Raw genomic sequence first — 21,779 nt, 5'->3', positions numbered from 1 at the left:
GAGCCCAGCAGGGGAACATGACACTCAGGGTGTGCAGAACTGTTCGGCTAATTATCCACATTAAACCACCTAATTGGAGATCCCCTAGGCTCTAATGGATGAAAAGATAGATTTCAGTAGTGCTGATGTTTGTCAGGAGACGAGGAGGGAACGTAAGTGAAAAAAAAAACACCACCTCTCCCAGTGATACAAGGACAAAATTAAGTCAAGATTTGTATTATTAGATTATATTTTTACAGGACATGCAACATCGAGATTGTATGCAAGGTATTCTGAAAATACTCCAGTTTTATTATTCTGTTAAATTAGTAGTTATAATGTTTTATTTGTGGTAAAAATACTGGATATTGTTTAAAATACTGGACGTTTGAGGCCAATTGGATATTCATATTTTAGAATTTAAAATAATCTGATAACAATACAATATATAGGTTTTTTTGCAGCTGCCAGAGTCTTAACCAAAATAAGTAAAAGAAAGACAATCACACCCATCTTAGCATCTTTAAATTGCTCCCTGTCTTATTTTAGAATCAATTTTATATTTTTATCACTACTTTACAAGACCCTGAATGGTTTATCATCCCCAACTTAATAAACCAACTGTGAAGACAAACAAAGTATGGCGGCAGCTTTTTATTTCTTAATTCTATGGACAAGACAATGTGGAATAACCTGCCCATAAATATCTGACATGCAACATCTGACTTATCTTTTAATCTTGCTTTTGGGTAGATTTTTACTTTGCTACTTTATCAAATCCTACTGAAATGTGTTATTATATTTTAAATCGTTTGTATGCAACTTTTTTTAAAACTTTGAGCTGCAACATATGTATAATAGGTGCTATAAAAATTATCTTTATTATTATTGTTATTTTAATAGTTATTATTTTAACATAAATACATAATATAACAAACATTTCTATAAGGATTCCTTAAATTCAGCTGTGAAGGAATTGCGACCAGCATATGTACTGAATGACACACATTAGTCCTCTCTGATGAACAAACTATGTAATGGTGACACTATTTGGAATTACTTCCCACATATCTTTAGGTTTTCTGTACTGCAATTTCTTGTTACTTTTTGGCCAACGTACTGTATTCACAACACTGATATATCTGTAATTAAATATAAATCAGCAGGTAGTATTGGGCATGTTAAGTCAGGATCTATTGTTTATATTTAGATGTTTAAATATCATTTTCATATTTTGAAATGTGTGCATGTTAAGACTTATTAGTTTATTTAGTTTTGTCAAGTTAGATAACTTGCATTCACTGTCATCAATTAGCCACAGAGGACAACTAAGATAAGAGTGAGCAAAAAAAGGTTTACTACCATAATTGGAGTAAACAAGTTGGATATTTTTATGGTATTCTTTTTTGGATTAAAATTGAAGACTTGAATGGATATCAAGAATGTTAATAAATACTACTGACAGAAAACAGCTAAAAGTAGCTAAAGGCTACAAGGCTGCCCTTAAATAATGTCAGGCTTACAATCCATTTTATGCTTGGAGTTACATCAAACCACAATGTTTGGGTGTCTCCCAGTCAGCTTTCCACACCACCACCATCACATACCACTGAGCCACTGACCAGGGGCCCCTGAGGCTACAGTTTGGTCTGTGAACATGAGGTTTACGTTTCAGCTCCACGTTTACGTGGCCACACGACGAGAGGAGCCTCTGCGTGTATTTATTAGTGAGCTCTCTGGCTGGCTTCAGTTTGTTAATGGAAGCACTGGGTTGACAGGAGCCAGCTGCAGTCACGGGTTGGCTGAAAAAGACATTATTGAAACAGGTTTGGTGCTACAGTGCTCATCATCTCCCTGGCATTACTTCCATTACAACTGCTGGCTCGCTTACAGTACTGTAGCTTTCTGTGTGTGTGTGTAGGCGTTATGCATGCTTGGTTCATTACCCTTTGTCTACAGTTGGATGTTTGCTGTAGTGACCCATTAGATTAATTCATGATATAATCACTGCAGGGATGCCTATAACTAATGCATTATTTAAGGTACCTTTGTGTTTGTCACAGTGTGTGTGTGTGTGTGTGTGTGTTTACTCAGTACCATTTCTTCCCTTTGTTTTTTTCCAGTAGCAGAATAACTCATCATTCATCCACACGCCACTGATGGCAGGCTTTTTAAAATGGAGCTCCAGCAAGCAATTTGTACCGATTTGCACGCATTAGAACTAGCAGAAATGTTCAGACAGCCCACCTGGCTCCATTTTCCTCCCCTCACAATGCCAAGTGGGAATCAATTTATATAGGTTACCAAATCCCTGTCAGCTTCAGTGCCAGCTGTGTTAATGAGCTGTCCGAAACCTCCATGTACAAATCGTTAATCCCACCAAAACAACACAGAGAGGTAAACTTCTTGTTTGAGTGTTAACTACTTAGAGTTTCATACTTGGGAAAACAAAACTAAAGTCAGTATACTTCATCAGAACTGCTTGTTGGATGGTCGAGCCCAAGCCCGCTCCACCAAACTATCTAACCCCTAAGGGTCTACAGCCATGTTAGCAGCTCTGTGAGGTTGTACTTAGGCACAGCACGGCTTTGAGCTTCACTGTTTTCCTTTTTTTGGCATGCCAACATTTGCCAATCAGCAGAAGGTACATGGGGACACTAGTAGTTTAGCAGGTATTTTTTGTCATAAATCAAAGTGTTGGACAAATTAAAAAAATTGACCTGATGATGACACAAGATGAAAAATCAGGAAATCAGAAAAGATATTAAAATTTATCCTGAGGTCTGTGCCAAATTTCATGGCAATCCATCTAATAGTTTCCGAGACATTTCACTCCAAATCACAAATGTAAACCTTGAGGGAAAGTCAGGGGATCACTAAAGTCACCATGGATATTTATACCAAATTTCACAGCACATGTTTTCAGTCAAGCAATCCACATCGGGCATTTCGACAATGCCTGATGAAGGTCACTTGACTGAAACATAGCTACTAAATTCACTATAAGTGCTGACAGTGTGCAGGCTTCAGTTTTTTTGTGAGAAGTAGAAAGTAGCATAATATGGAAATCCAGTAAGCAGGAAATCAATCAAATATAGTATACAAATATCTAGTTGTAGTTAAGTGCAGTACTTGAGTAAATGTAGTTTGTATTATCAAACCGCAGCCTCTTCTCACTGTCGCTGACCCATTTTTTCATTTGTTCAATTTACAGTTTTGTCTATCAACCTGCTTGTTTGCTATTGTTGGCTTTAGTAAATACAGATCTAAAGTCATGTGACCTCACAACACCATATATATCAAATTAAACATACAATCTTTGGGACAAAGTTTGTGTTAACTAGCTTACAACTATCTCAAGTATTAACATGAATTAAAACTTTTTAACCTAAAATGCAATATTTAATATATATATTAATAATATATAATATATATATATTTTGTCAATAACATAATTCTGAATAATCAGTTTGTTACCCAACAATACGCTCATATCATGGGAAACTGGTGGTAATAGCTATTGATGATGTCTCTCATTTTCTTCCAGCTATGGAAGTCCTCCACGCTGCACCTTGTATTGTAAAACTGGTCAGATATTTGTTAAAATGCAACATGTTCTCACTTATGGTGTAGACAGAAAGTGAAAAGACAAAACAATGTAGTCTAAACACTTTCTTGTTGCTGAAACACATACGATCAATACAGTAAATGATGCTTTATTGGCCACTCTGAATGAAAATGTACTAAAATAACCTGCAGTATCATCCCAGTAAGTCTGTGAAAGATCAGGGTACTAAACTATGAATGAGACACTGTTTGATGTCAACTTCTTAAGTCTTCAATTATGATTAATGATGCTCATGTACCCATGAGGTGTGTGAGTCCTCTTGCAGGGGCTCAGGCATCACACTTGAGTTCATTTTTCATGTGAGACTTTCCCACTCATTCATCATTCTTTGAGGCTGAGGTAAGAGGGATGGCATTTTCAGCGTTTTATCATGACTCATTTGTCCTTTTTTCTGCTCTAAAGTGTCTGTGAGTTGAGTCTCTGAAAGAAAAAAATGTTCTTGCCGTTGGCTCATCCATATCCCCTTTTTTTTTTTCTTCATCACTTTTTTATTGTCTTTCCCTCTGTGCTCTGCTATCCACATTTCTTGATCCATAATATGCTTCAGTCCATTTGTAATCACACCCTGTCCTCTCCACTCTCCTCCCAATTCATCCCATGTTTCATATCTGGTACATCTGCTAAAGTGCTCAACGCATTCACTCTCACGGGGTCATTTTTAAATGGTGTACAGTGTATTGATTTTTCTTATCTCCATGCCGCCCTCCCTGTAGGTTCTCTGGGACGCTCATCCCCAAAACATACAGAGTGAAAGTGTGTTTCCATGGATCGAGGAGGCTGTGAAAAAGCTACACGCTGCTCGCATCAGCTCAGCCCACCCGCACCATTAAAAAATGAACCTTTAATACATATCTTTGTGTAACAAGCAGCCTCTCTGCTCGACGTTCGGCAGAAGCAAACTGAATTTTGAATGAATTCACCCATCCTGATGGAAGTGTTACTGTCAGCCAACCAGAATACAGCTGATTATGTTATCCTGTGTGTTCATTCCTTGTTCCTTGTTCGCTGAAATATCTGCTGGAACATTTCTGCTCTTTGCTGACTGTGGTTTCCTGTAGTCTGAAAGAGATAGAGCTTATATGTCTTCTGGCATTGTACAGTTATTAGGACACGTTGTCTGGTTAACATGAATGTTTGTATAAAACATCTTATCGTGTGTAGAACACAGTTTAAAGGAACTGAAATTCTGCATTTGTAAGGCCCCACTTACACCTGGTATTAACATGCAATCTGTATCCAGATAGATTAGCTTGATAAAGGTAAACGTATATCGGGTTCGGAATGCAATCGGATCAGCCAGACCATATTTGGAGGTGGTCAAGCTCGCATTGTGATCAGATTTCAGCCAGGTGTAAATGCAATCCGTACATCATAACCACATTCATAAGAAAAAATCCACCCGTGAAGTTCAAAGGTCACCTAACTCAGCCACTTCCTGTAAGCAAGCCTGTCAAAAGCTACGAGCATTAGCAGTGGCTGAAAGTAGAAGTATAAAGTAACATAATACGGAAATCCAGAAAGCAGGAAATCAATCAAATAAAGTATACAAATATCTTCCCTCGCAAAAAAATAATTACACCCCTCCATGGCATTGTTTCCCATGACCTGGGACGCACCATGTTTGTTGACAAGTCTGCAAGGCCTGCTTAGCTAATCTACATATTGAGATCCGATCATAACGTGGGCACAATTGAGAAAACAAGGATGCATTTTAATACCAGGTGTAAATGCAAAGACCCATAGATCAGATTATCCAGATAATGTATCCAGGTACTACCACTTTCTAATGTGTCAAAGGGTTCATAAGTTATAACAAATTACTGTTGCAATAAATTATTTACTAATAATTTATAGATCAGTTATATGCTACTAAATTGGGTTGCCAGGTCGTGGAAAATCTCTTTGGTTCTTGAGTCATAAATAAAGTCATTAATTAGGGGTAATAAACATCAAGGCTGCCATTATCAGTGTTAATAAAGAAATAATGAGTTTCTCACTTTCTAACAAAGTTAGTATATTATCTGTAATTATAGGTGTTAAGACATTAATAAAAGGTTCTTACAGCAATCAAAGCCAGCAATTTTAAATGAGCTTGAAATAATTATAATAGAATAAGTGAATTTTGGTTCATTTGCTTTGCAGTCATTTCCTTAAAGGTGAGTGCTCAAATGGTCCATTAGAGGAGTCGTCTTGATGAACTAAAAGACTGAACTTTAAAAAGTCAAATCAGGAATCATGCTGGAGGAAGATAAACACACAGATCTGTAAAGCATCAGTAAACAGGTTATTTACCAATAATATAGTCATAATGTACTTATAAATGCTTTACAAATGGTGTGTTATTAGAAAGTGGTGCCAGTTAAATTCTTGGATCTATGACTTTGCAGGTCACTGTATGACTTATGAACTAGTGCAAGGCTGCCAAATGAGCCTTTAAAGACATTTTACATAATCTAATAAAACTGCTGTATTGTGCCTACTGACATTACATTCATCATTCTGCTTCATTTGAATGGCACTCAGGAGAAATAAATGTTCTTTATTAGAAATATTTGAAGCAATGATCAGCTAAAGAGACAACTTTTGCAACGCAGAATGACCTTTTTTCTCACCTTACTTTCTGCCTGAATTAGCCTATAATTTCTAATTCACTGAGGGCTCAGAGGTGGATTTACTTTGATTAACCTGTAATCAAACGCACAGAGGCAACTTTGCAGCTACCCTCAGTTTGCTATATTAGGCATCACGGTTGATGCACCACTTGACCTTTTTTTTTGACTTTATTATGTGTGTGTGTGTGCGTGTGTGTGTGTGTGTGTGTGTGTGTGTGTGTGTGTGTATGTTAGTCGACTTGGCTGAAAGTCACACATAGCAAAACTGTCTTAATTTAAAGTTTGGAATGTGGGCAGTCTGTACCAAAAGAAAAAAAGAAAATCAATATGTGCATTCTTCCACTTTTCTAAATGCGATTCTGCCGCTACAGGGAATGAAATTACACTGTGATATTTTCACTGTAATCTTGTCTCTGTTCAATATGTATCCACTTGTGCACCTCAGAAGATCAGCCAGAGATTTATGCTTTTGTGTCTTGTGCCCTTTGCCAGGTTGGCTGTAAAGCAGTGATTGTGTTCTTCCAGTACTGTATAATGGCCAGCTTCTTCTGGCTGCTGGTGGAAGGCCTCTATCTTCACGCACTGTTAGCGGTCTCTTTCTTTTCCGAGAGGAAGTACTTCTGGGCTTATATTCTGATTGGCTGGGGTGAGGAGAGCTCTCTTTTATGCTTGTATACACGTCCGCTGTCCTGGATTGACATTTGCCAGAGGGGTGCAATACTACCTTTGGTGTTTATATCTTTTCTTGTCCACCAGGAGGTCCAACAATTTTCATCACAGCTTGGAGCATCGCTAAAGCCTACTATAATGATGTGGGGTAAGAACAGAACAGAGCCCAGTACAAAATCTAGGTTTTTGCACTGCTTTGATTTTGTACACAAATATTGTTTCATGTCTCACTAGGTGCTGGGATATCATCGAGAACACTGATGTCTTCTGGTGGATCATTAAAACCCCTATTTTGGCATCAATCCTGGTAAGTTTACATGCCTGTAGCACTTTTTCGACACTGAAATTTCATCACATCAACGTTTGTGGATCTTGAGCTGTTGACGCTCTGAAGTCAGATTTTTCCAAAGTACACCTAATTACCTCGGAGAGAGAAAAAGTCTTTGTCAGTTATCATCAGTTCACCTCAGACTTTATCCGTCAGTGTAATGTATGTGAATGCGTTTGAAGTCCGCTTTCTGTTTTGTATTCCTACTGTATGTCTACACAACTGAGAGGTTAGTTCGACCTCAAAGTTCTCATTTCACTTTGGAAAGTTGGCAAGATAATCACAGTCAATTTCTTCTCTGTTGACTGACAGGTCATTGTCTACTTCTTTTTTGTATTCAGCCTCTTTATGGCTGTTTTTTCTCTTCTATTTCCTTTTTGAACATCAAATTAGCATCGATAGAAAATCTGTAGACAGACACACACAGAGAGGCTGAGGAGAGGAATGTGTATTTATGCACTATGTCTGCTCCAGCAAAACAAGTCCGACATTTGATGTGCTTTAGGTGTTAAAGGAATAGTTTGACATTTTTTCTGGCCGAGAGTTCAATGAGAAGATTAATACCACACTCATCTGAGATTGGTATCAATTTTCTCTCCTCACTTTTGACAAGAAAGCAAAAAGGCGTTTTTTTCCCCAAAAATGTATGTCTTTAAAAATCAAATTCATCTCTTCAGGGCAGTAATCATACATGAGACATGTCACACTTTAAGCTCACATATAGATTTAACCTCTTATTTAGTAAGTGATCTCAATTGGCGGTGTGTCTATGTATGTGTGTGTGTGTGTGTGTGTGTGTGTGTGTGTGTGTGTGTGTGTGTGTGTGTGTGTGTGTGTGGGTGTGTGTGTGTGTGTGTGTGTGTGTGTGTGAATAAGAGGAAATAAAAGCAAATGTGTGGGTGTTTGAGTGAGAAATGAAGACGCTTTGAGAGAGGAGTGAAAAGGAGGTTAAGAATGAGTTCAATAAGCTGTATAACGGTAAATATGAGAGTGTGTTGGTATTAGGGGTGTGCCCGAATACAAATACATTATTCGGCAAAGCACAAATAGTGGGTTTTATACGAACATTTGTTTCATACAAATATTTAAAAATTATTTGTTGGGGGTGTTCCCCAGAGATAAAGCTGAGCTACTGACACAAGCAAAGTGCTCCCAAGGGACTCTCCATAACATGTGTTTCCCCTGCTCCTTTCCATAAAGTTAGGTTGTAAAAAATAGACAATAAATGAAAAGTGCAAAGCAATAATTGCCTTTGAAGTTCCTCCCTACACATTACACGCTGTGCTGGCTCTGTGTTATGGGTATATAAATAGGTAGAGGTCTGCCTGCATTGAGGTGATGAGTAAAGCTTTAGCTCAGTAGTCAGTGCAGTCATCTTTGATCTGGGAGACTCCAGTTCAAGACCTGATGTAGGGACCTCCATCATAAGGTAGTTTATTCATGAGCACATATTGTAACACTTTAATTTTCTAAAATTAAAAGTGTCATCAAAACAAAAACAGGATTTTTAAGCCTCTTTCCACTTTTATTCGAATGCAAATACAGATACAAATAATTTTGCTGCCTCAACAAATGCAGATACAAATACAAATACTGGGATCTCTGCACATCCCTAGTTGGTATCTTGACCCTTTATTTAACGAGACCATGACTTCCAAATAATTTCTAGGAACTAAAAAATTTGGTACAAAAAAAGAGCGTATTGAGCTCATAAGCAGCTGTTGATTTCTAGAAGTATTTCTTTGGAAGAACTAGTTCATATAATCCCAAGTAAATGTTAACTCACAAATATTTTAATATTAGAATCTTTATTCTCTGTATATGTTGTAATTGTATACTTAACTGTAGACAGAGGTTGTATTTTTTATTTGCCACACAAGCCTCATGACTCTATACGTCTGTCAGTCAGTCCACAACTTTGGTTCAGACTGAAATCTCAACCTATTGGATGGTTTGCCATTACATTTTTTTTTTATAGACACAACCCTTCTAGTCCCCCTCTGGATGAACTGTGAAAACTTTAGTGAAAGCCTGTAACTTTTCATCCAACATCATCATCAGGTCAATAATTAATTGTCCAATACTTTGGTTTAAATACCTGCAAACATTAGCATGCTGATGAAAACTGAGATTGCGATTATGGTTACCTAAACATTAGCATGTCAACAAAGTCCTTATGAGCATGTTAGCATACTGATATTTAACTCAAAGCAGCCTCACAGTCGCTAGAATGGCCGTAGCCTCAAGGTGTGTTCAGACAGAAAACAAAGCTAATTTTCGCCTTGTGTCAGTTGTGCAAATTTTACAGCTTGACCATTTGTGCAGTCTGTGTTATTTCACCCCAAACAACCAACATACTGACTGTACAGACATTAACTGCACCATATGAAGCACTGACCTCGTGTGTCATAGACTGCCTGTTTTTGTTCAGCTCAGCCTCTGACTGAACTCACCTGAAACTCCAGTTCTTTCTGTAATTGTCCTTCAGTCTCTGTCCTTCTTTCTCTAGTCTCTGTACAATTCATAAAGCCCTGAGATGAGCATGATTTTTTCACTCACACTGATGCACTTTTAACTCAAACACTAAAAACAATTGAGTCGTCTCTATAATTCACCTTGTGTCCTGTCTGAACACACAATAAGTCTCGTTCTAAATTCCAGGAACCTGTCTATGAATTCACAGTTACATATTCAAGTGTAGTCAAGTCAATTTATTTGTACAGACCGATATCACAAATTTGTCTCATTTGTCCTTAGACCCTCGATTCAAATAAGGAAAAACTCCCTAAAAAACCCTTTAACAGAGAAAAAAATAGAAGAAACTTCAAGATGAGCGACAGAGGAGGGACAGATAGATCCATTATAATGGATTTATAATATATATATGAAGAATGTTCCCTAGAGAGTTAATTTCAAGGGAAGTCTTATAGCACTTTAACAGCCTGATATTCAGTGTTGCACCACCAGAATTTAAAAAAAAGACAGTAGTATGTGCAGTCATGCAGATAACCTTATCCTTTTTTACTGATGTCTGCTGATGTTTCGTTTTTCATTACTTGGCAGCAGTTGTTGACAGAGCAGGTTCAGTTGTGTTATTTCACATTAGGATCACGGTCAGCAGGCTGGCTGTCAGGTCGCTCTGTCTCTTTCTCTCCGCAGCGGCTGACTGATGTTTGGAAGTGCGTCTTGATGTGCGTGATGTGATTGCGGGTTCAGAGGCCCAACACAAATTAACAATTTAGAAATGTTCACCCCCCCCCCCCCCCCCCGCAGGGCAGCACCGCAATCCAATCACAGCATGTTAAAACTCAGCATAAATCTTCTGTTATGGGATGCATTCCTCAAAAATTCCTCCACAAGATAAAACACTGAATAAATACTGAAATGAAGTAGTAGCTGGATAGCTTTACATAGGAATTTCATATTTCTGATGAATATTTCACTAACTCACCGGCTCTAAATCTCATTTATATTATAAAATAGTCAAATGACACTTAAATATCCTCCACAGATGAACTTTATCCTCTTTATCTGCATCATTCGAATACTCCGTCAGAAGATCAACTGCCCAGATATTGGAAGGAATGAATCCAACCAGTACTCGTGAGTACAATTTCATTTCTTTTTCATTTTTAATGCTGAAAATTTGTATTATTTACTAGCTGAGATACAAGATGAAATTCCTGTGAGGATTAATATAAATCTACAGTGCTTTCACAGCTTATGTCTTGGACTGAATTTTGGTCTATTTTCTGTTAAAGCTAACTGCATTAAGCAGAATAAACAAAGACTATCTGGAATAAGCTCAGAAAGCTGCAAGTAAAGAATGGATATATGTGCTGTAGGTGCAACTGCTCTTTAAATTTCACTCTTTCCCTTTTAACTTTTTTATTGCTCAGAGCAATGCAGGGATGACCAATCCTTTTTCAGAAAGGAAAACCGTTGCCTTATGTGATGCTCAGCACACTGTGGGCTTCCCCTGGCAGCTGCTTTACACAGAAATATAGCACTCTTTGTGTTTAAGTGATTTTTCCTGTGATGGAGAGCATCTCATAAGCCAGCCATAATGCATGAGCAATTTCCCCCTGACACTTTAAGGGTGTTTTTTTTTCCCATTCCTGGTCCTCTGAGCTGAAATGTAAAATGAAAAGTACTGTGGAGTTGCATTCCATTACTGGCATACAGTATTTGGAGACAGATTGGAAATTGGTTTCACCGAAGGGAGAAATTTGATTCTGTTTTTGCTTTGTCGTTGCAGGAGGTTGGCGAAATCCACGCTGCTTTTGATTCCTCTTTTTGGCATCAATTTTATCGTATTTGCATTCATCCCAGAGCAAGTGAAGACTGAGCTGCGGCTAGTTTTTGATTTGATTTTGGGGTCATTCCAGGTACAAAACCAACTTTTCAGGAACATGTGATAATAAAAAGAAAAACATACATCTTACACTGTATAAAATTTACTTTGAATTCTTATTTCAGAATTGGCATTTTGTGTTTTTAGCAGAAACATTTTCTTCTTTTTTTGAAATTTTTGAAAGTTCATTCATTGAAATTTGGCCTCCACAGTCCACTGTGACCTCTTGTATTGAAGAAATCCTCACAGGCAGGCCTCCAGGCACCTTTCTGGCTAGTTCAATCGTGGTGTTACCATTTTAAACCCCGGTGTTATTTCAGTTCATCACATAATGAGGAATGATGGAGAATGCAGCCAGACAGCACAGCTGCATTACTGACAGCATGGAAACCAAAGAAACCTTTCCAGCACATTCTTCTCATCCCTCTTCTCATTATTGCTAGAAACAAGCCATCATACCACAAAACAAATGTAACCGGACATTCAACTATGACACAAACTACTGTCTTATCTGTGTTTTTCTTTCCCTTTAGGGCTTTGTGGTCGCAGTCCTTTACTGCTTCCTCAACGGAGAGGTAGGTACCTCCTCGCAGTGATGTAAACAGTTTGTATAAACAATTTAAACCTCAAGATATCCACACAGAGATAAGCCACATGGATGTGGTACTTCTTAGGGAATGTAGTTCATCAGTATTTTCTCTGTGGCTCCCTCAGTGCAGTATTTACATTAACACCGTCCTGATTGGTGGACAGAGCTGCGAGTATGAGTCACCGGTCGCTCCAGCTGTCTCTCCTCCCTCGGACCTCCTCTCTGCATATTTTTTCTGCGCTCTGCCTACAGGGTGGGAGGGCTGTAAAAAAAAAAAAAAAAAGCACAGCCTTCTTGGCAGTCAGCCATTCAGTGATGTCTGCAGAAGCTCTCTGTGGGCAGATTAGTTATGTTCCCAGTCCTGGGCCAGATTGAATCACAGTGATGGTCTGGATGGTAAGGCATGAAACTATGCAGGCTGAATTTTAATCTGGTGCAATTTTCAGGTGTCCTTCTGCCCTGGCAGGGTAGTATTATTTAGTGTTTAAATTACTGGAGCCTCGAGAGTCATATATATTCCTGGAATCGTGCCCGTTATTTGTTACTTCTATCTGTTATAATCAAGACACAACAAAACACATGAAATGTTATATTGAAAAAAGAAAGAAATTACAGAAATTTAAATTCACGCTTTGACTTTGATTTATTCGCATCGCATAAAAACACCCTGCCACATACCCACTTCAATCATGTTTGCTCTCAGCCACAGTGTCTCTTCAAGCACTGACTGGATCTGTCTCTTATTTTCACAACATATGGAAGTTTCTCATTATAAAAACACACCAACTTATCACATTATAATGAGAAATGTTTTAATGAGATACATTGATATTGTGTAATAACGGAAAACTTTTGTGATACAAGATAAAATGATATGAAGTTATGACAATAAAGGTTTCCTGTAAAAATAGAATGATTTGGTCCCTCGTCATACCAAGAAAATATTGTAATAATATGAAATAAATACAGATATAAAATGATGTCATTAAAACAAGAAGCTTTTCTCTTTATTAATAGAAACTGAGTAAATACTATTTTGTCATGGTGACAGTAATACACTGTGATGAAAGATACATGTTGAGTATGTTAAGAGACAAATACATAAAAATCCAATTAGAGGTTAGAGCAGTGGTTCCCAACCTGGGGTTTGGGACCCCCTCAAGGGGTCGCTTAAGTTTTTTGTTAAGCTTTCTTCTAATTTCTGCTTTATTTCTTGTGGTTTTCTGTGTTTTACCGCCTCAAGCCTCTAAAAGTTATTCAAATAAAACAAAATCAGTCCTCTATCTAGAGCCGCAAGGTTAATCGATTAGTTGATCAACAGAAGATTATTAAGCAACTATTTTGATAATTGAATAATTGTTTAAAGCTGGTTTCAGCCTCTCAAATGTGATAATTTATTGTTTTTCTTTGTCAAACATGATAAACTGAATATCTTTGGGGTTTGAACTGTTGGTCAGACTAAACTATTTGACATTTGAATATGAAACTTTGGACTGTAGGGAACTTTAACAAATATTTTTCACTATTTTGTGACATTTTGTGGACAAAACGATCAACCGATGAATCAAGACAATAATCTTTAACTTAACTGGTAGACAATGCAACATGTGATGAGGGTTCCCAGGGAGACTTTGCTTTATTTTAAGGGGTTACAGGCCAAAAAGTTTGGGGACCACTGGGTTAGAGGTTAAAGTCATTTTTAAAAACATTGAGGAAGATATCGTTTAACCAAAAGTGAAAAAGAGATCAATAAGTAAGGACGGCTGTTTCTTATTGAAAATTTGCCTCTGCTAATAAGATGTTTGGGAAGATAAATATTAGATGACGGTGCGGCTGCAATTTAAAATGTTTTGCTTCCTTTTCACATTCAATTCGCATATCAGTGAATTTTCACAGTATTTCAAAGGTTTTCAAATTAGTGCTTCGCATCAACTTTGAAAAGCTGCACCTTGGCCTGGTCCAACATAATAAAGTTACTCACTGCAGCAAAACCTGCCCGTCCGGGGAAAAAAAGTGAGGCGATGCTAATGCTCACTCTGCTTTCATCCTTCAGAAGGTCCTTTCACAGTTTAGTTTGCTTCCCTCCCTCTGACTTAGTCTGAATGAAAAGTAATCTTTGTGCTGCAGCTTATTTTTAATATTCTTCAATCTGTTATTCTTTGGATGCTTTTAATGTCCCTTCTTTATCTGCTCAGCTTTGGTTGCTGTCAGTGGCCATACCAACCACCCAGTTTGTTTAATGTAAAATGCATCACTTCTCATGCACCAGGGAGTTCTTCCATGAAAACAGACACATTCACAGGTGCTTAGAACAAAGTGTTCAAGAACTGGGTATAAGCTGTATCACTACTGTCTTATGTAGGTCAGCACAAGAGAGTAGGGAAAAAAAAGAGAAATGTATCTATATAAATAATATATGAGATTATTACTGAACTTCTCACTGTTCTAATCTACTGCAGGTCCAAGGAGAGATCAAGAGGAAGTGGCGGAGGTGGCACCTGCAGAGATACATGGGCTCAGACACCAAATACCAACACCCGTCCATTGGCAGCAGCAACAACTTCAGCACGCAGATAACCATGCTGACGCGGTGCAGCCCGAAAACACGCCGGGGTTCATCCTCGTGTCACGAGGATTTGTCTAGCATATGACTCACGCAAACAATGATACAGTCATACATGCTATCCAGAATACTCTCATGCCAAACATCAGGCAAAAATGACGCAGCATAAGTAAGCTAGAATAAGATGTTAGCACACATTAGCACATGCACTCCTGGAGAATGTGATGCTTGAGTGTGAAGGACGGCGATGAAAAGATAGGAATCAAATCAGCTTTTAAGCAGCTTTTAATCTTCACGCTTCTTTAAAAACAAAGTTTAGTGGCAGAGATAAAAATGCTTTTGTTTCACACGCGCAGCTTTTGCACATTCACTTTTTTTTTTTGTATTTCATGATTCAGTGAACATGTACAGGTGAATCTGTGAGTCATGTCATTATGGATCATTTGGTCAATTGTTATTACGTTCTCTGTGTGCTCAGACACTGGGCGATGCGAAATGTCACATATTAATGGGGTTAGGTGAGCAATCCAAATGTGAACTGCACCAGCACACGCAATCTGATGTAATTATGATTTGATTAAAAATCACTTCAAAAATCAGTGGATTCCTGCAGCTGCAACCCTCAAATGAACAAGGCTGCTGCAAAGACACAGCCGTTAGTAGAAAAGGGACAGGAAATCCCATAACTTATATTCTTGCAGTGTGTGCAGCGACATCACAGGCAAAGAAAAGCACCAGAAATGCATTATGGGAGTTTCTTTGAACATTTAATTTGAGTGGAGATGGAAAATGTGTTTTAAGGCGTATTTTTAGGCGACCAAAAAGAACAAAACAGTGTGCAACATGATGTTTTCCTCACTGTGTAGGAAAACAGAAAAAGAAAGACTGGCTGATAACCAGCAGGAAACTTTATTTACATTAATGCCAAACAGATGTGGCTTCAGACCAGGTGACCAGTGTGATGCTGATTCACAATGATGGGTTTGGAGTACAAATGCCCTTCTCTGCACTATCACTGTCACGAGAGACTGATTGTCCTTTTGCCTCCCCTTTTATGAGTACAGCCTTCCCCTTTTGTTTTGTGTGATTTTGTGTCTGATGTTTTTTTATTTGGGGCAGTTTTGTGCTGATCACTGACGAGTGCCTGGATTCGATGTTTTGAAGTGACGCTTTCAGTCTAATCATACACTGGCTGTCGGGCTTCACAGTAACTCTTGAGAGGAAATGCCTTTAAGCAGTTCAGTCCTTGAATGTTTACATTTACGTGCGATGAGTCATTTAACATTGTACAGATAAGTATACAGTGTAAAGTCTAATGAATTGCTTTGGATTGTTGTGCCATACTGACTCCGTCAAGGTTACAATATCAGTAATGTGTCACTGTAAGTGTCATTTGTTCATATTATTGCAACACTTTGGATTCAAAGGCTCGCCGAGAACATAACATGAACATGTTTTGAACATGAACATTCTCTTGTACAAGTTTGTTTGTGTAGCAGTCTGTGGCTCAGTGTTAAGAATAAGAGCTAAATAGGAAGCCCCTCATTGCTTGACTTTTTTAACAGTCTTAAGATTCATAATACAGAAGAGTAATGCATGCAAAGATAAGCTTTCACACTGGCAGAAACTCTTTTGGAATCCCTAAATCATCCACTGTGAAAAATAATTCCTGAACCCTCCGTTGACTTGTCAAGTTCAGACTTCTTCACTGGAGGAGTTTGAATCTGACAAGCCAGGAGAGACTATTGCAGCCAAGCAAAGCAAAGCAAGGTGACAAGAATGACTGGCCCTGTCACAATGATGATGCTATCATTGTGCTTTTCAGCTTATGAGGTCAGACTTGAATGTCACTTGCATATTCATGCAAGAAAGAACATCCAGAAAGTCCAGCTGTACCAGCAAAATATTCCTCATCTCAATCCACACTATTAATTTAAAGAGTCAAACCCCTAAAGTACACGATGCGAAATTTAAAAAACACTAATGTTGATCTCAGAAATGATATGAGGAAAACTTTATATTGGATGTTTGGTTGGTAACAAAAAGCTTAAAGGTGTAGTTTGACATTTTGGGAAATATACTTACTTGCTTTCTTGCGGAAACTTAAGACAAGTAGGCCCACAGTATATCACTCTTAAACTGGACTAAAAACAAGGAGCAACAACTTGTCTCACTCAGTCCTAAAGTAACAAAATCGGTATACCAGCACATTTAATTGTGTGTTAGTCAGAACACAAAGACGCATCACTGCGAGTTGAAAATGTTTCGACTTGAGTGAAAAATTTGCGTGTTTCTGACCACAACCAACCACAGATACGGTTGGTTAGCGTCTAACCAACCGTCTGTTGCTAGCTAATGGTCCAGCGGTCAAACTGCGGCGAATGACACAAGGTGAAATTTCACTTTGCGTTCTATCAGAACACAACATTAAGCTCACTTTATATCTCATTCTCATGAGGCCATGTCATCATTGTGACAGTGAAGACCTACTGGAAGCAAAGAAATCACAATGTCAGCAAGGAAGTGCCACTGCGTGTTACCGCAACTTGACATTTTTTGCACAGACATGTGATTTAACGTGTTGTATCTAATGCTACACTAAGCTAACCAACAGCTAGCTGTATAGTTTATTACGTATATTTACTGTAGAGACAAGAGAGAAATATCAATCTTCTCATCTAACTCTAAGTAAGAAAGCAATAAGCATATTTTCCAAAATGTCTAACGGTTGCTTTTAAGACTCGTTATACCACATTTTTTCGGTGTCTGTCTCTTGTTGTCAGTAATGTAACTGTGTGAATCTGCCAACATACCTCTCATGATGGTGAATGTAAATAGATTAGTACAGGGTGCGATTTGTGAAAAAAATCAGAGGGGGGGATGTTTTTGAAACATTTTTATTCAAAAAAATATATCAGAACCAGAGTGGGCCTAAAGTATGTAGACTATGTCTATATATAGACTATATATTTCTTGCAGTTATTAAAGTAACATTTATAAAATAATGAACTTGAATAAAACAATAACAAAACTAAAAAATCCGTTTTTTTTAAAAATTAATTCATCAAGTAGTGCGATATTTTCACTCTCAGGGATGTGATAGTTCGTCCTTTCCTCATCCGGACACATAGGAGATGTGATCATATACAGCAAAACAAAAAGGTTAAATGCTAATTTAACAAGCTAGAATTAAATCCCCCAACCAATACTGTGATAACGCCACTCGGCCAGATGTACTAATACGCTTAATGTCATTCTTGCAAGTCAATGTTTAATTCAGCTCTATACGCAGCAAACGTCAATATTCAATATAAAACAATCACAACATGCAATAACACAACATGCTGTCATAATAACAATAAATAACTAAGCCACAATATACGCCTACTTGTCAGACTAAGAAACCAGTCTGCTTTGATGATGGACTTCTGTCTTCTTTTTATGCTTTCCTGTGGAGGGGTCATCTGTGGCACTTTGCCCTCTTTTAGCCACATCTCTGCAAATCTCCGAGCAGAGAAGGAGGCGACCTCTGGTCCATTTACTGTATCATCACGTAGACTAGACATGGTGTCACCTCTATTGTCACACAAGTGCTGACAGTGAAAGTCCATTTCTGATTTCATTGTTGTTTGCACTATTGACTGTTCTCACATTGCAGCCCTTTTCTTAGATTGTGGCTATTTTATTTTAGATATTTTTATGGTCTATACGTGAAGCAGCATAAATCACTATGAGGGGGATAGATTTTTGTCCCTGCTGGAGATAAAAAAATAACTCAGCAGAGGCAGGGATACATGTATGTAGACCAGAGGGGGGGATATCCCCTCCATCCCTCCCAGCAAATCGCACCCTGGATTTGTACATACTGAAGAAACCATCCAAGTATACGATGTTTTCAAAGTCAGTCACAAAATGTTGCTAAAAATGATTTCTAAGTATCCTGGTGACCTGGCATGATTGTTGTGTATTGGTGAGATAATATTAAAAAGGGATATTACGTCAAAAATCATTATAATGTGCACTTAACTTTTCAGTATTATAAGTATGTATAATATGGATTTGTTTATTTGCAATATTCCACTGACGTTAAAACTGGATATTGTGTTGTGTATATTTGAGAGAGTTGATTTGTTTGGATTGTTGTTGATGCCATGTGTGTAACATTGGTGCAATGCATACCATTGTGAAGCTACAAATGTACTGTAAGTATTTATTAGCTTAAGTTCACATTTGTGTACACATAAAGTCACTTTTAGTTAAAAAAAATATATATTTAGTTTTTTGTATATTGTTATTAATTTTGTTGTACAGTAGATGTAAAAATGTGTTTTTTTTGGCAGGAAATTTAACTTGCCATTAAATTTTGACATTGTTTCACTCAAACTGTATGAAATCAATTATTTAGAAATACTCCAGAATAAGAAGTTCACTTCTCTATGGAGGGAACTCCATGTCACAGTTTGGTGCAATTTTCTTGTTTTTAAGTGTAAACTTTTCTTAGGTTGAAATGATCTCATCATAAGTCAAACTTTTTGCACCTTGAACACTTTGTCCTCCATGACATACTCTTGCCTAATTGAAGCTTGTTTCTTATAAGTGCTCTCTGCTACTTGACAAGAGCATGGCTCAAGGTTGATTCATTTTTTATTTTACTCCCACAGATACACACTTAAGCCTCAGACTCAAGTTGTTCATGCAAATGTCTTAATCTATGATAGTAAAAAAATAATGTTCAGCAAGCTCTGTGCAGGTATTCATTCAAATATTCATATTTCTCTGTCGATGTTTAGCTTTGGAAATGTATTTCTTTTAACCAAACAGATGTGATGCAATAATGTTCTAGCTGATATTAATGTCACCTGAAAGCAGAACATTAGGTTCTTTAGGAAACAATGTGTTTGAAACAGACAGCTCAAGGAGCTGGAAACACTCTCTCCAGCTCACAAAACGGAATAATTACAGTAAATTATTGTACTTTTTTTACTTCACAGTGTGCTGTTACAGGTCATGGTGCTCTAAAAAGACAACAGCTGCTGAAAAAGTAGGAAATACGTTTTCACAAAGTCAGATTTTTACCTCAACAAAGTCAGTGTAACTAATTTAACATATTTTGCATATATTCAGTCAGAAATCAACAATGGACAGTAACTAAATTAGTTTTCAGTGCTCACATACTGAAAACCTGAAAATCAATCCAAGATACCACAGTAAAAATGCATAGCATAGAGATTAGGATTTTACATCTCAAGCATATGATCAGTGAAAATAAAACAAGCAGTAGTGATAGTAGTTAAAATTTGTTCCAGCTTGACAACAGTGAAATGTTGCTTAAACATTAATGCAGCAGTAATAAAATTCCTATAATATATATGATAAATATAACATTCTGAATTGGCCAATAAAAAGGTCCCTTCCAGACATGTTTTAGGAGGTATAAAAGTCCTGGACACAAGATGTCTCCAACTTCACTGTAAAGTCCATTATCAGTGTATGTGCACTGGAGGCTTCAAGTTTCCACATCACATTTGTGTAAGTTGTTTACTGGCCCCCAGTTGGCTCCAAAGTAGTTGTGATGTCACAAATCCTGCTCATAGGTGCACCCCTTTGACTCAGATTTCTGGTGAGTACAGATAAACTTTCCTCCTTCTGCAGATAAATGCGAAAGCAACCTTCTGGTGTCAAACTCTGCACATACATCATTCTGCACAGTGAAGCTCAAACATCCAATCGAAGGAACAAGAAGAACTAGAATATTTGAACTTTCTGAGGAAAATGCTTGTGAGAGCTGGAAGCTGTTAGCTGCTGCTTCCAGCTGCAAGCTGCTACTCCAGCAACAGCATTTTAAAAAATCTTTAGGCACCAACTACAGGTGAAATTGTATAAAATGCTAGACTTGTTCAGCATGACCATCTGTGCAGCTCTGCTGAATTTAGTTACCCTGGAATATTACATTAAAGAGATATGGCAATTAATAAGTAGTATGATGTTGTTTCACTAATGACCACAAGGTGGGGCTACTGGTGCCATGCTTCAATATGCCGTCTACATTCTCCTGGAGAACTTGTGTACCAAGTTTCATTTTATTAAAGACAACAGAATTGTAGAAATATCCTATTATATTGTACTGTAGCACCCCCTGTGGATACAATTGTATGAAATGTTACACACTTCTGCAGTGTGGCTGTATGAACTAAATTCCCAGATTTGGTTGCAATCGAATTATGCATTGAAGAGTTATGATCCTTTTAATGCATCAGAGCTAGTTAAAAATGGCCAAGATCTAAAATATTAATCATAAAAATGTGGCTTAAAACTGAATAAAAGTCCATTTATGACAGTTTATGGCAGGCAACCATAACGCCAACGTATTATCTTGTATGCGTATACTCTTTGGTAGACGCCATTGCGGCGGACAACCACAACGTCAACACATACATCTTGTGCATGTATACTCTTTGGTAGAGGGAGTATGAGGTCATTGGCAGGCGACCAAATGGACAACATTTGGGATAATGCAAGTACACAACTCAACAAAATATATAACATAGGTCTATAAAGTAAAATAGTTACAGTAGTAAATAATTACTTATTATAGCTATAATAGCTTAATATCTTAAAAAAGTATAAAAGTTACAAAAAATTACAAAACAAAATACAATACAAAAAATCTGAATTCTAGCAGTATTGTCCTTAAAGAGCAGAACATTTTGATATTTAAAGGTTGTCTGTCTTCTTCCAACCGTAACACTGCAGTCAGCCTTCATGTCTGTCCTTGACTATGGAGATATTCTGTATTGTCATGCTGCCCCATCATCACTTCAGCAGTTAAACCCTGCATATCACAAAGCATTACGCTTCATCACAAATGACACATTTCATACTCATCATTGTCCTCTGTATCACAAGGTTGGTTGACTTCCTTACAGACAAGAAGAATTAACCATCTCTTGTTATTTATATATAAATCTCTACTGTTAAAGCCTCCAAACTACCTCACATCTCTTCTCTCATTTAAATCTCGTACCCACAGTGCACAATCCAGTAACTATTTAACCTC

At 37.5% G+C, this 21,779-nt stretch overlaps 1 protein-coding gene across 2 annotated transcripts in view; it reads left to right on the top strand.

Moving 5' to 3' along the window:
- Nucleotides 1-19,099, top strand: part of vipr1b (vasoactive intestinal peptide receptor 1b) — a 60,155-nt gene extending 41,056 nt beyond the window's left edge. For both annotated transcript variants that reach the window (XM_067578191.1, XM_067578192.1), the window contains 7 exons: nt 6,712-6,865; nt 6,976-7,036; nt 7,123-7,195; nt 10,728-10,819; nt 11,475-11,604; nt 12,104-12,145; nt 14,619-19,099. In XM_067578191.1, coding sequence (XP_067434292.1) covers nt 6,712-6,865; nt 6,976-7,036; nt 7,123-7,195; nt 10,728-10,819; nt 11,475-11,604; nt 12,104-12,145; nt 14,619-14,810 — 744 coding nt within the window. In that variant the 3' untranslated portion in view covers nt 14,811-19,099. The remainder of the gene's footprint in view (nt 1-6,711; nt 6,866-6,975; nt 7,037-7,122; nt 7,196-10,727; nt 10,820-11,474; nt 11,605-12,103; nt 12,146-14,618) is intronic.
- The last annotated feature ends 2,680 nt before the right edge of the window (nt 19,100-21,779 follow it).

Source organism: Thunnus thynnus, chromosome 21 (assembly GCF_963924715.1).
Source record: "Thunnus thynnus chromosome 21, fThuThy2.1, whole genome shotgun sequence".
NCBI classification, from domain to species: Eukaryota; Metazoa; Chordata; class Actinopteri; order Scombriformes; family Scombridae; genus Thunnus; species Thunnus thynnus.
Note: the sequence above shows the minus strand (reverse complement) of the source record. Positions and strands in the feature narration are given on the sequence as shown.